Raw genomic sequence first — 15,950 nt, 5'->3', positions numbered from 1 at the left:
AGCCACAATTATTTTTTTAAGGAAAAAGGACTACATGACAAAACAAAGTACAAACAAACAAACCACAAGACTAATACAGACGACCAGACACACTTACATGTCAAAATAAGTAATAAGTGGCCACCATTTATCAATTTGTTTGCTGATGTTGATATACTCTCTTTGCTCCACACTAATATCTAAAGAGTTTCAGTATTTAGTAATGGGACCCACAGCTACCAATGAAATCGCTCGACTTCAAGGATAAACTGGAACAAAGTAACTTAAAACCACTCATTTTACATGTTCATTTTTAATTTTATAGGTAAAGTTATTAACTACCTTATCAATTTCAAGCTAATTACCTTCCTGATATGCATAAATGTGTTCTTGCCTAGGTTTCCTAATATTATATAAATAAATAAACATACACATATGCATATAAATACATGTATGTATAAATGTGTACATACAAGTGTATATGTATGTATGTATATATGTATGTATGTATGTATGTATGTATGTATGTATGTGTGTGTATGTATGTATGTATGTATGTATGTATGTATGTATGTATGTATGTATGTGTGTATGTATGTATGTATGTACGTATGTATGTATGCACGCATGTATGCGTATGAGTGTGCATGAGTGTGTATGGATGTGTGTATTTGTATAACACACACACACACAGACACACACACACAGACACACACACACACACACACACACACATACACACACAATGACTGATTTAATGTTCATTTAAAAAGAACTCTGCTAAGTAAAATGTCTTTTACTCATCCACATTTGGGTTTATTTTCAATATCAATAATTCATATCAAAAAAATGAACGCCTCAATATGAAATACTTGAAACCATGACAGATTCTTTTTATGCCCCAAGTATAGAAAAAAGGTAATATTGATTTCTGTAAAGCAAACATTGAGGATCTTCATCTAATATAACCACTTATTCTTTCTCATTTATGGATGATGTACAAAACGTTTTTGTACAAAATATTGCAAATTTTGACTGAAAAGAGGGAGATTTGGGTTGTTAGATGTAACAAAACCTGACAAAGAATTGTAAGATAAGCTGAGTTCCGAGTTAGAATTAGTGGATAACTGAAGGCAATTCTCTTATTAGTTGATTTCTCCCTTTCAGCTTCAACTAGTGAATAATTAGTATGCTTTTCAGAACTCATGAAAAATTTACCCAATCTGTATATAACATTCTAAGCTCTTCTTCAGGCAGTGTCCTTTAACACAAAATGGCTTTAATTTTGATTTGATTTCTCCCGGCAACACTTTCAGCATCGTTTTTGTTGAATTTTCTTTACTTTTATGATATTCCTTAATTTAAGCCGACTTAAGAATTGCTTTGGCACAGTAGGAGTTTGGTATTCATGTTGAAACTAATCAAACATGTACAACTCCAATATTGCTTTTAACCAGATCAACAATTTTATTACAAAAGAATCTTGTTAAATATGCGATATATGTAACTTATGCAGCTATTTCATAATATACCACTCAACTCAGTGTCTCAACATTTACAACATTATAATATAATTATGAATTTGTATCTTTTCTTTTGGATCTGTATTGGTTATATATATATATATATATATATATATATATATATATATATATATATATATATATATATATATATATATATATATATATATATATATATATATATATATATATATATATATATATATATATATATACATATATAATAATAATAATAATAATAAATTCTTATCAGCGCATTACGCAACAGCCTCAATGCGCTTTACAATACTGAGAGAAAAAAAAGAAGAAAAAAAGACAACTTGAAATTCACTAAAAAACAAAACTTATATATGTATATATATATGTATATATATATATATATATATATATATATATATATATATATATATATATATACAATGTATATGTATACATACATACATACATACATACATACATACATCATATATTCATATATAAATATGAATTTACATTTTTCTTTGTGATCTGTAATAGTTATCCAGATATTTTATAATTATTTTATAATCTAACACTGCACCCAGTCTGTGTGTCTGTGTATGTGTATGTATGTATGTATGTATGTATGTATGTATGTATGTATGTGTGTGTGTGTCTGTATATGTGTGTCTGTATATGTATATGTATGTATGTATGTATGTATGTATGTATGTATGTATGTATGTATGTATGTATGTATGTATGTATGTGTCTGTGTGTGTGTTTATATATATATATATATATATATATATATATATATATATATATATATATATATATATATATATATATATACATGTATATATATGAATTTATATTTTATTTGTCCAGATCTGTAATAGTTGTATAATTATTTTATGATATAAGATTTCACTCAGTGTCTCTACATTTAAAAATTTTACCATATATAATATTAGGATATGTATGCATACATTAATGTATTTTGTCTACTATCATCATTTCATGATATAGCACTTAACTCGGTGTCTCTACATTTCACCACAACATAAAACGATGTCTACATTTTGATATTTATTTTATTTTCAGATTGGTATTAAATAGTAGACCTCCAGTCCCTTGACACAAATCTATAAAATATGTAAAAAGAAAAGATTCTTGCAAATTGCGGAAATTCTAACAAAAGCAAGGGAAATTATTATTACTAAGAAAAGCCCAGAAACGCTATTGAAGGCAGATTTTAAGACCACCAAACAATGGCTAGTAATAGATTATGTGTGGCAGATAAAAGCTAGACTTTTCATTACTGTTTACAATGCGTAGAGGCTTTTGTATAGTGTAATCTCTGCAAATACGACTGATAAATGGAAATAAGCTGCATTTGTTTGCCCACTAAGACTCCCCATAGAAATATTCTCTCTTTCAATATGGTTTGCAACAATGCCATTCAAAGCACTGTCTCCCTATGAATGTAGCACGCCTGGTGTAAAAAATGAATTTGCAAATTGAAATCCGAGTGTAAAATTGGAAACAGTAGCGAGAGAGAAAAATCATCTATATTATAATACTTAGTGGTGGTGTCTGGGTGATATGGTAACAACACCCTCAGAGAAATGTATCATGCAATACCATAGGTCACCATTCAAAATTGAACAGAGTATTGGGTATATCTTTTTAACCAGTATCGACATTGATAGCTGTGATAGCTTAACAAGCTCACTGATTGTGATAGACGCTGAAAACAAAGTACTTCTGGTCGTCCTCGTATAGTAATAACTGCACTGAAACATGGCAACGCAATATGACTTGGCTCATCTTCACGTGCTGTTGGTCTGGGTTTTTTAGATCGTATAAATACACTTATCACAGGTAAAACAATCGCTGGGTGATAACAAGTGCCTCGATCCTAATTTCGCTATTGTCCGTATTCAGTTTGGTGATAACCTTTATCGCTAAACCATTCATGAACACAGTTAAATAAACGTGCACCTTGGAATTTAACAATACGCTTACAAAAGATACTGATATTGGTGGAAAGCGGGGACAAAAGCATCGGCTTCATAACAAGCTACGTTATCAGTGAATTGATAGTAGCTTCGATCGACCCTTGGACATACGCCACTGCAGGCCACCGTGGTAAATGTGACTATGTTATCGTTCGCACAGCACAGCCACTCACTGACGCTTACTCGCTTTTCCAAGCGATGGACACTTTTCCTCACGCCATTTGATGACCCATGCATTCGAATATCGCAAGCAAAGATATTATTCGTTACAAACCTTGTCCATGTGAAAAAAAATGTCGAAATTCTCCATATTTCGCAATGTTAGAGTCAAACTTGCTCATCTTGACCGCCATCTTTATCTGATAAATATTAATTAATCATTGAAACCAATCATTGTTGATCCTTGAATCATGTGATATAGATACCCAATCACACAATAGAAATTTACATATCAAATCGACTTTCATTCACAGAAATTTAACGAATCCCAGCTGTCAGTACAAATTTATGTTAGACCTTTTGGGCGCGAGTTGTATGTTACACTTCGGGATTGGCTGTTGTCTGACGACGAGTGCTTTGAACTTTTACCGCAGCTTACTGTGAAACTTTGTGTTATTAGAAGCGGAGCAGCAATTACGGGAGCACGTTACCGACGACGGCTAGTGATATAGTGCCGGAATAGTGTGTGTATATACGATATTCGGACTCTGACAGGACATTTCAAGTACGAAAGTCAAAGCTACTGACTCGACAATTATATGTAACTGCACTGTGCTACCTCACATCGACAACGTGTATTCAGACGACAAGTGTTAAAAACACAGCAACAACAGCCTAAACACAGAACAACATGGCTTGCAAACCAACAGATCATGTGAAACGTCCGATGAATGCCTTCATGGTGTGGTCTCGTGGTCAACGACGGAAGATGGCACAGGAGAACCCCAAAATGCATAATTCTGAGATAAGTAAACGACTTGGAGCTGAGTGGAAGTTGTTGTCAGAGGCTGAGAAACGACCATTTATCGACGAAGCGAAGCGACTACGGGCGTTGCATATGAAAGAACACCCCGATTACAAATACAGACCAAGACGCAAACCGAAATCGCTCCTGAAGAAAGACAGGTACGCGTTCCCCATACCATGTATACCGACAACCGGCTCCATCTCTGCATCATCAATGGCCAACGATGTTTATAGTTATTCTGCTTCAGAAAAAGCTCGCTCGTTCTTGCCAAACACGACATCACCATATTCCTTATTGGACAGTGCTATGAGTAGTAAACTGGACAGTGGTTCTTTCGCGTTGGGAAACCCACTCTCGTCTCTACCTTCGTCACACCTCTACCCCAGCCTACCAGGAAGTGCGTTCGGAGCTGCATCGGTGCCGACACCGCACACACATACGCATACTACACCAGGTATGCCGGGACAGCAATACATGATGCCGTGCAACTGTTGGCAGCCAGCTCAGGACCCACTAAGACGCCCTGTTGCGTACATTTTGGTGAAACCTGATGAACACTACGCGGCAACCCACGGCCACCCTACCCACCCAACATCTCACCCGCCACCAACAGCACACATGTAGACACCACTCCAGTAAGACTATCTATTCTATAAACTGCAATTTGAGTTTGTATTTGACTGACCTGGCATTGACATTGAAGCTAGGGGTTGAAACATTGACTCTTTAAGATTTGATTTAGACGTGGGAATCGCAATTAGCAGTTTCCCAAATTTGGTTTGTTTATAACGACGACGTACGTGCCTCGAACGAAGTGTTCGTTTCGGGGGTTTTACGGCTAGCTTGGAATACCTCTAACGTTGCTTCAGATATTATCTGTATAGAACCCTATCCCTCCCGGATCCACCCAAAAAAATCAACAACGCACTGTTATTTTTGTGAAATTTTGTACATTGATTACTACAACGACGGTTGAGGGGTATAGTATGATATAAAGCTTAATTAAGTTTGAAGTACTAAAAAAAATTTTGAGCCGCAAAATTTTTGCTGTTTCTTGAGCAATTGTACTAATGCTGCCTTGGTTATCACGACTAAAAGAAGGAAAAACAATCTAACAATTTAACAAAGTTACGTGTTTAATATTTAGAAATATTTTATGAGTGTAAAACTATGAGAAGTTATTTTTGGTAAAAAAAAAAGTGATGCAATTCTCAAGACATGACCACATGTTCAGAAAGATGATACACACTTGTATTTGTTTTAACAATCTTATTTAAAAGCCAAATTTTTTTTGTGTTCTTTGTAAATTCTATTGAGACTGTTCAGTTTTTGAACAAGTGACAGTAAAAATAAGTTGTTCAATGGTATGAATTGTGTATGCCTGTGGTTTCACAAAAACATTCGATAAAAGCGCAAGTGAATTGTTTCGCTTTGAATGTCTATTGTAACGACCCGTTTTCTAATGGTAAGTAGATAGGTTTGTTTTTTACTCGAAAACTATGTTTTCTAACATGTACACACCCTAACAACAGGCGTGAAACATGGAAAAACAGAGAGGAAACATAACGAGTGGACCCGTTTCACTTTCTAATCGTGGCATTCCGTTTATAATGTGTGTGTGTGTGTGTGTGTGTGTGTGTCTGCATAGCAATTTCTTCTTTATTTCACCAGCGCCCGAAGTCAACAACCGCAAACATATCTATGTGTTTTGACTGACATCTATCTATGTTACCTTCACTGTTACTAATATCCACAACCGATTGTACGAGTGTCGCTAAAGTTCTGTTTACACGTTTTAAAAATTACTAGATGTAATAAGCCCCAGGGGCAAGCCGTGTCCAACATTTGACGCGACAAGCTCGACGTTCTTTATGTCATTTATGAAGTGTTTCGCCATTCGCATTTTTTTTTTTTTTTTTTGTGGTGCTCCTTTTGACACTGTATGCAGCTGGGCGTAGTGAATGGTGCAGTTACTCTATGCTGGCATTGTGCTCGCTTGTTCGGGGGTATTAATAATATAAAGGGGTTTTCAGTGACACAAGAGGCAAAAATAACAACATAATAAAAAAAACATGAGCCACTGAATAGGTGATATGACATAAATAAATAAATGAGTGATGAACAGCCGATAAACTGAGTGAATCTAATAGAAAAGCCAACAATAGTGTTAATACAGTTCATTTGCATTAGAATAATACCTACAACACTACACAATAGACTCAATAGAAATACTATGGAATAAATAAATAGGAACAAACAGCAATGAAAGACTGCCAGTGAATGGGAGAGGTGTGGTCGCACTGAATGGCCAGGCGGTATTGATGATAGTTCAGCTCTTTCAATAGGCTTGTTGTCAATAGACTGAGAAACCATTCAATACGGTAAAATAAATATTTAGCAAGGCCCTTTTGATACTGACTGTGTGTCGACGTTTATGCTGTAAACATTTTTGTCTGAAATCATTCGCTATCTGGGTGAACTTGGACTTTTAACCGTTTCTGGAACGATAATGGAGGGAGGTTTGGTCACTGGCTAGAGACTAGGGTATGAAGCGCTCTCACAACCAGATGCTGTATTTAGTACGGTTTATAACCCATTCAACCTCAGTACATACAATGGGGCAATTATTATGTACAGCGATGCAAATGGCCCTATTTAATCCAGCCAATTGTCTACCCATTGTGTTGAACACTATGATTGCTGTATTTGCCGTGATAGTTAAACCCAAAAGACTTTGTGAATTTAAGTAACTTTGTGTGACCAGCCAACAAAAAAAGTACCCCAAGTCCTTGGAATGCAGTGTCGCATTAAACGGACCGCGGTAAATGCTCCTGTCAACCCACACTGAACATCAAACAATGATTTGATTTTTTTTTTCGAGCCAACATTTGAAAAACGCACCGGTTATTTCTTAGTTTGTTGTCATACGCACGTCCAATTTTTTAGAGTGTTTCACTGAAGGGGGTCTGTTTTGCAATTGACGAGTGACACGGTGATTATTTAAACTAATGCCACCATACTTCATGTCACACTTGGTGAATGTACATGCGTATTAACATGATAAAGACAACTCACAACACCGAAGGACGGTGTGTTTGCATACTTTAGATATTTCACTAACATGACTAAGGTCGTAACGGTAGGAGCTGCAAAAAATATCAAACTGACACAAATATCACAATTCTTGATTATTAATTTAATATTTATGACATAAACTGACAACAAAAATCTAAGTTTACTCGATATTTCGTTGTTGTCGATCATTAAAGGTGTTACATGAGCTAGTTTCAATATTGAAGATATGACTGTATTAACTGATTGTGCAACCAACAAAGGGTCCGTTTGTTTAAATCATTGGATGTTGGTAATCCGACTATCATAACACCTACACATAACCCTATAAGACGGTCTCTGACAGATACCCCTAAACAATCACTGCCCCACCCCTAGACAAACACATCCCAGAAAATCACTTACACGCAATCTCAGACACATTCTGACACACAGTGAGTGACAAGAAACGGTATATCGTTTATATCAATTTTCATTCACACTGACCAAGTACTTATACAGTGAGTGGCAGCCAATGAGTTTATTTTTTTCCTGTTTTTAGAAATCGTAAATATCCACGAAAACCATTGAAAGGCTGATGGATGAAGTAAGAGGAAATTCTCTTCTAAGTAGTGGAAATGAACGTCAAATCCCATATTCTTCATATGCTTGACAGTCTTTTAGAAATTTCTACTCCCACCACGTGTTCATTGGCCTTGCAAATCTACGTTTTTGAGACACTACCTGAAACCTATACATTGTACGTTTCATTGAAATGGACATATTTTTCCGGTACCCCTTATAATTTGTGAAGTAAAAAATTTTTTTTCTAAAATCTATTTTCAAACAACCCGGATAATTCAGATTTTAGCGTGCTCTGTGTAAAAGTAATTCATATGATGGATGTCAAACGACTTGTTATTTTAATATGTTTAGTGTCATGTTATGTAAAAAGAAAAACATTAAACCGGTCGAAAAAAAATATATAAAATTTTGGGGGTTTATATAATGAATGGCGGGTGACCAAATCGGTGTTTTGTCGTTTAGTGTGTATATGTGTTGTAGTTTAATTTAGCGAAGGTTTCAAGTAGCAGTGTGGTACTGTTTAATGGGGAGTTAATGTGTGATAAACGTACACTATAGAAAGTTGATTAAGACAGTACACCACTTACTATAGCAGCTAGCTACCGTGTTACGCAGTTGGCGGTTACATCCAAACAAAGCTATTGATAGTAACTCAAGTGATAACATATTTCCAAACAAATGCTGCCTGACTATAAATATGAGTACTTTACACACAGAAACAAATAAGTCGATTGTACCTGAGGCTATTGCAACAAAAGAAGTCGAAAATGCCCCAGTGGAGAATATTTCCCGCTAAGAAACAAAAAATCTTGTCACCTTTTTCTCTCCCTATGTGACATCTCACATTGTTCGATTCTCGCGTTTAATGCCGGATTTCAATATTGGTCAATTTCAGAAGTGTCGGAGTAAATTTGATTTGTACACGTGGCAAAAGACAAAAAAACATTGAGCAATCGCACAAACAACATCAGTCAGAACTTGTCTGTGATCCCTGCTTTGCCTGTAAACACAACCATACAAGTATTGTTTAGCAGAGAAAGGGGCTACACAGACCTTTTCAGTGACTGTATTTGGTATGTTAATTGTTTTTGAGTTGCATCTAATCTCTATACAGGCTTATACAACAGCGATGTTGATTTCGTTGCAAACTATTCTACGACTGTTGGATGATGCCTAGTTCTGTGACGACCGTCACTGTTCGTCTATTTATCCCTTTTCATTGCGATAAAGACGGCATTGAAGACACAGTGTACACTGCCATTCAGCCGTGTTCTCCATTATACATAGGCGCATTATTAGAATTATTTTCAATTTTCCTGCGAACAATACCTAAGTAGCACTGAATGGAACTGCCTTGATTTCATTACACTATAGTATAATAGATGTCGCTGTCGATTTCAATAGCAAGTGTTTGTTTCTTTTCTGTCTATTTCACTCCGCTCAATGCACACTATAGTGCATTGCTTGCCCGCCTATTGTGCCAACCCAACACCACTACGGAGTTCAGTATACACACACGTCTGGAGACTTCACGGGGTTCGTGTATCGGAGCAAACCGTTTTCTATGCAAGATCGCGACCGGCTTCTGTCTCTTGTACATTTCCCTTTATTTATTTTTTCTTTCAATTTCCTCCGTATTTATTCAGGAAAATACTCTAACATCGCCACGATGTGAGTTCTCTACTTTTCATCTCTCATTGTAGAAACTCTCCGATACATCTTTTTAAAATACTATTTCCTGTGTATTAACCGGCACTGTATCGAAACGAAAGGGGAAATCATCTCGAAATGTCAACCGTAGAATATGACTTTTTTTCTCGTGCGCTGTGTAATATCCGAGTCGAAGTTATTCAATGTTCAAGCGAACATCCTGCAGTGTTTGTCGTCAAACATTATCGCAAACGAAAAGAATAAAGAAACGAGTGAAGTGTGTCAGTCGGGGTAACAGTCAATAGAAATACTTTTTAAACAAAATTGAAACGAGGGGTTTATTCACTAACCGTTTTAAGTCAAACGAGAGGAGATTGCGACAAAAACCCTTCCGCTATTGTACGAAACTTGAAGCACCGAACGTCTGAGTTTACAGGTTGTCGTCTGCAACTTGGCTGCACATAAAATCTGTTCCACTTGGCTGCAAAGAGGGTTAAAACTGGCCTCAAGGGACTTGTAATAGAATATTACAAACAAAGTGATTTCCCGTAAAAATATCGACGCATCCGCCTTTCTTTCTATCTTTTTTTTTCGTCGATACTTTCATAATATTATTAAAGTGGTTAATTCGAGTTAAATTCAATGACCCAAAGACACAGGACAACATTTTTTAGAAAGATATCTAGTACAATTTGCAAGTGCGATGAAAATTATATTGTAAGTATCTGTTTATTCCAAGGCATTCAAATACTAATATACAAGTTAATGTAACGATATTTTCGAATCGGTCAAAATAATATTACATTTTTTATGTGTCGTAATATAACATAGTCCATTTTTGTTTTTTAAAAATGATGTCGTAAAATACCCATTACGTAAATTCACACAACGTGACTACCGGGTTGTTTCCTTGTTTAGCCGGGCACCTGACGAGCGTGTTGACGTACGTAGACTTGATGCAGTTTCTCTCTCATCAGTTCAATCTTATATATGTATATATATTATGTATGTATGTATGTATGTATGTATGTATGTATGTATGTATGTATGTATGTATGTATGTATGTATGTATGTATGTATGTATGTATGTATGTATGTATATATATATATATATATATATATATATATATATATATATATATATATATATATATATATATATATATATATATATGGAGATTTCGAAAAGTCAACTGAAATTTTCAATTGACAAAACTAAAAACATAAATAAACAAGGTTTACCCCCCAAACACGATTTCTGTATAAATTCATCAATTGTATATCACTTTCATCTCGCCAGTAATCAATATTGTCAAAAATAAGTTATATAAACACCCACTCATCTGTCGTCACCAATAAACTAACATGCGAACTATCAGAAAATAAACTGTAGATTTCAAATAAAATAACAAAGAATTGTGTGGATGTTGAATTGTTAAGAACAACCACTAATTTAGAACTATACCGTAATCACCGTGGTCAGTATAGAGAACCATGTACAGAACACTGGGTACAACTAGTATTCTTGGCATTGACGGTGGTAGTGGTACTGTTGTTGTTGTTGTTGTTGTTGTTGTTGTTGTTGTTGTTGTTGTTGTTGTTGATGATGATGATGGTGGTGGTGGTGGTGGTAGTGGTGGTGGTGGTGGTGATGATGATGATGATGGTGGTGGTGGTGGTAGTGGTGATGGTGGTAGTAGTGGTGATGGTGGTAGTGATGGTGATGGTGGTGGTGGTGGTGGTGGTGGTGATGATAGAATTTTGAGGCGGAGGAAGTATTTGTTGATGATGATTTTGTTTTTGTTTGTTTGTTTGTTTGTGTGTATGTGTGTGTGTGTGTGTGTGTGTGTGTGTGTACGCTTTCGCAAGTGCATGTGTACATGTATATATAGTGTACGTGTGTCCTGCGTATGTGTATTCTTTATATATATATATATATATATATATACATACATATATATTATATATACATATATAGATTTTGTATAAGAGTATAAGAGTATATGTGTGTGTGTTTGTTTGTTTGTTTGTTTATATATATATATATTTGCCTGTCCTGATTTTTAATGTGATATATTACAGTCATTCCAATATTTATTTGTTCGTAGTTCAACGTATATACAGTCACAAATTGCAAGTTAAATAATATTATCGTTACATTTATATTATATGTACAAATGACACGTGCATTTTATATGTGTAAATATATTTATAGGCGTGGTTTAGTTGACTCATTAACCGTGAAGACTTTCCAAATACCTTTTAAGGTGCCAACCCAATTAACCTCGCTAGGCTCGAAAAATGACGTCATATAAATAACACGTAGTCTTATTAGTTGGACTGTTGTGTGTCACATGCGTTAGCACTAATTATTATCATAACAGTATTAACAAGACATAATGCGAAGTCAATTATCACAAAAAAAACCTTATAAACACATACGTACGGCTTTGTGTGAGGTGAACATCTTCATTGTGATTTGTGCATTGTTTGCATGTTGTTCTTAGTCATCGACTGGGGAGGTCTGGGTGGGCGTATTTTGGTGTTACTTATCTTGATGCAACTCAAATACACTATAAGTTTTTTAAGTTATTATTTTATCGTTTACTTTTTACAAAAAGGCTCAATAGATTGACGTATTTTATCAGAATCGTCTTAGGAAGCCTTTAGTAATCATCATACAGGGAGAAATCAAGCCCGGTTTTTTGTGTAAAAATTAAATTGTAGTCCTCCCCATCAAGCCCATTGTATAAAATGTTGCCCTCCTCCGATTCCGTTTTTTGATAAAAAAAAAATATGTACCCCTCCCTCAATTTCATTTCTCTTAAACATGACACCCCCTCCATCCACGGTTCAAATATTAAAAAACAAAATCAAACAAACAAACAAAAAAACCAAAACCCACACACTTGTTAGCTGTCAGACGTGAAATGGGATACAATACAAGTGTCATAATCAATGTAAGGACTCTATCATACCGCTGCCATTACGTTGATAGTTTTTGAATACATTTGTTATTTCCCGGCCCTACTACTAACACCAGAGCGTATTTCAGTGGAGGCATTGCATTGGTTAATTCACATGTTTAGGCGTACATTGTAATTGTCAGAAATGAAGTCCAGAACAGCCACAAGGCGAGACAGCAGCACTGCCAATGTTATCTGAACCGAACCCAGCGACTTCAACTGATATGTTCTAATATTACGATACAACGGTGGCAGTGGTGGGATCTGACAGCTATGCAATATGTGACACCGATGGCAGCGGTGGGATGCCCAAATCACCACACAAATAATGCGCAGTAAAATGTTACCCCAAAGTCATTTTTTTTAAAAATCTGCCTCCTCCCCATTCCAACCCAACCAGTAGCACAGTTAATGTTTAATGGCAAAACAGTTGTTTCGTTAAGATTTCAGTAAACATAAATCAAATTTGTTTAGTATTCCTAAATATCATATTTTAATTCTCTCAATAGCACATTATCTTTAAGCGTGTTTCAGTAAATAGAATATCATGGATCACGTGTCATTTAGTTATACGAAACGAACTTTACCCCAAAATACGTATAAACTGTAAATCTAAACAACTATTCACTTAAACTTATCCATTCTTGTGGAATTCAGTGATCTAAAACATTACGAAACTTACAGTGAGTTATAAGGAAGAGAGAGAAATAAAGAAAGAAAGAGATAGGTGGACGGACGGACGGACGGACAGATAGATAGACAGACATACATACATACATACATACAGACAGACAGACAGACAGACAGACAGACAGACAGACAGACAGACAGACAGACAGACACAAGGAATAACAGAAACACAGAAACTCAGAGAGAGCGAGATGAGATAGAAAGGCAAATTAAGAGACAGACTATTGATATATTGTGTTGTGTTGTGTTGTGTTGTGTTGCGTTGCGTTGCGTTGTGCTGTGCCGTGTTGGGCTGTGTTGTGTTGTGTTGTGTTGTGTTGTGTTGTGTTGTGTTGTGTTGCGTTGTGCTGTGCCGTGTTGGGCTGTACTGTGCTGTGATGTGCTGTTTCATATAATATATAATAAACTTTACATGTACATAACAAATATAATGAACCGTTTGTTAACCGGTTTGTGTTTTCTACTGGTACTCTCTTTTTTTGTTGTGAATGAAAACTGTAATTTCATTTATGATAGACTGTATATATATCCTCCGATTATCGTGTATGTGTTGAGTGTAATGTTTGTCGTTGGATGCTCAATTTGTTGATGCCGTTGCAGACGTGTTCACTTCATTAGCCGCCATTGTGTTCGCTGTCCTTCTTGCAAGCATACAGTGTTACGTTAGATTCCCTTCTTGCACTCAACAACGGGACCATGTAATAACCATGACAACGAACGCGAAAGGGAATTGAGTATACTGTTCACTGAGTATTAGCACTCCATCGTAGTTAATTTCACTTTGTAGCCCCCTCCTCTCCTCCTCCCCACAAACACTGAAGACACCACATGTCTATATAATCGTCGAGGTTAGGACAACAGTGATAACGGGCGAATATCGCCTAGGTGACATCGAGATTAAAACACGTTAAAAAACTACCAAGTGGTGATTAAAGTGTCATTCTTGCCTTGCAAGTATTGTGGTTTGATTCCGAAATAGTTTACACTCAGTATAAACATAAACAAACCAATTGATGTGGTTAAGCCTTTAGGTTGATTGAGACAAACTCAACCGACGTTCCTAAGGTGGAAAAATTAGCCAAAAAAATGAAGTCCATCCCGTGTTTTTCATGACATACAAGTTAAATGTACAATTTGTTGGTTACGGAATTTGGATTAAAATAGGGTTGTCAACTGTCAGATGTGCTTTGGTCTCTGGTTAAATCAGACTATTTAGTCTGATTATTTTCCGGTTCGTTTCACTCACTATTACTGTCGGGTAAATTGTCGTCCCGATGTAACTTTCCCGCCAATTTCAAACACCTTTTTTCTCGATTTTGCCTTCATTTAGAACATTTTTACTCTTTATGTTGGATACATTATTTAAATTGTTGCATTTGTAACATTTTCAAACCAAAATTAAACCGATTCTGGTAATATTGGGCATCATAGACTCGGAAGCGAATCAGTGAAGTGACCGAGAGGTTAAAGTCGCTGAGCACTAGTCAATTTAGCGCCATGTTATTATTACATGTAAAATAACATTATCGCTTATTTGAAATTCCATAATGATTCGCCTCCACACTCAATTGACAAAATTTGCTCTGTTCTCCCGAATTTCGTGACCTTGCTTGATTTCTGCTCTAACTATGTTTACATTTAACACGTCTTGACTGATACAAGTCTATTGGCGCGAAACGCCGTGATCGTCTCACCATAAAGAACCAGGAAACGAAACATTTAGAGAATATCTGGCAAATAGTATTATGCAAACCTAATTATGTGCCGATTTTCCGTACGGGGAATCTCTGAATATCAAATCTAATAGGTTTTTTTGATCACCATTGTCGCTAATATGGGCAGACAAATATGTAATTTTAACCCATAATATCGTACACAAATGAAATCTAGATGCAATTCAACTTTTGCAGAGATCAAAGAGCCATTGGACAATTGAGTTTACAAACTGGAGCATCATGGCGATTGTTGTCATTATTTTAACTAGGAAACGATAATGTTCATCAAATATAGCTGTAATTCAATCCGCTGTTAAAACCAAGTGTATTTGACGAGACTCGTCTTTTACACCGAGATCGTAACCTCGGTTGCATTTTTTAAACGACCGAATTTTTGAACATCTGCTGACTTGAATGACGCGAGATTAATAGCTGGGTATTTTTTTTTAAGTTCCAGTGTGCCGTTAACTCAGTGCAGGCTAAGATTTCTATATACACGAACGTTTTACCATTTATCGTGCTTTTTGAAATGTCTTTACTGATTACTAGTATTTAAATGACTATTTCATACATACATACATACATACATACATACATACATACATACATACATACATACATACATATACATACATACACACCCACTCACTCACCTACACTGTATGTGTTTCTATATAGATTGAGGTGAGATTTGATAATGTCAAATACATATACTAGTACACGTCATAACACTCCTTGAAAAGGCCTGATTCATCAATTATTTCGGGCACTAATTGTCACTTTACTTTGCATTGTTTAGTAATCATCCAGACCTACAATGTATCTATGGCAGTAATGGATT

The 15,950-nt window shown here is 35.6% G+C and overlaps 1 protein-coding gene and 1 long non-coding RNA gene across 2 annotated transcripts in view; one reads left to right on the top strand and one right to left on the bottom strand.

The window, feature by feature from the left end:
- The window catches only part of LOC144441895 (uncharacterized), a 44,787-nt gene extending 40,954 nt beyond the window's left edge, over positions 1-3,833 (bottom strand). Inside the window, exon 1 of the long non-coding RNA XR_013481584.1 lies at positions 3,759-3,833. This is a non-coding gene — a long non-coding RNA (uncharacterized LOC144441895). The remainder of the gene's footprint in view (positions 1-3,758) is intronic.
- A 257-nt stretch (positions 3,834-4,090) lies between these two features.
- Positions 4,091-5,788, top strand: LOC144442468 (transcription factor SOX-14-like). Its single transcript, XM_078131829.1, has one exon. The coding sequence runs from the start codon at positions 4,335-4,337 to the stop codon at positions 5,073-5,075; it is 741 nt and encodes a 246-aa protein (XP_077987955.1). The 5' UTR covers positions 4,091-4,334; the 3' UTR covers positions 5,076-5,788.
- The last annotated feature ends 10,162 nt before the right edge of the window (positions 5,789-15,950 follow it).

This window comes from Glandiceps talaboti, chromosome 11, assembly GCF_964340395.1.
Source record: "Glandiceps talaboti chromosome 11, keGlaTala1.1, whole genome shotgun sequence".
Taxonomy (NCBI): domain Eukaryota; kingdom Metazoa; phylum Hemichordata; class Enteropneusta; family Spengelidae; genus Glandiceps; species Glandiceps talaboti.
Note: the sequence above shows the minus strand (reverse complement) of the source record. Positions and strands in the feature narration are given on the sequence as shown.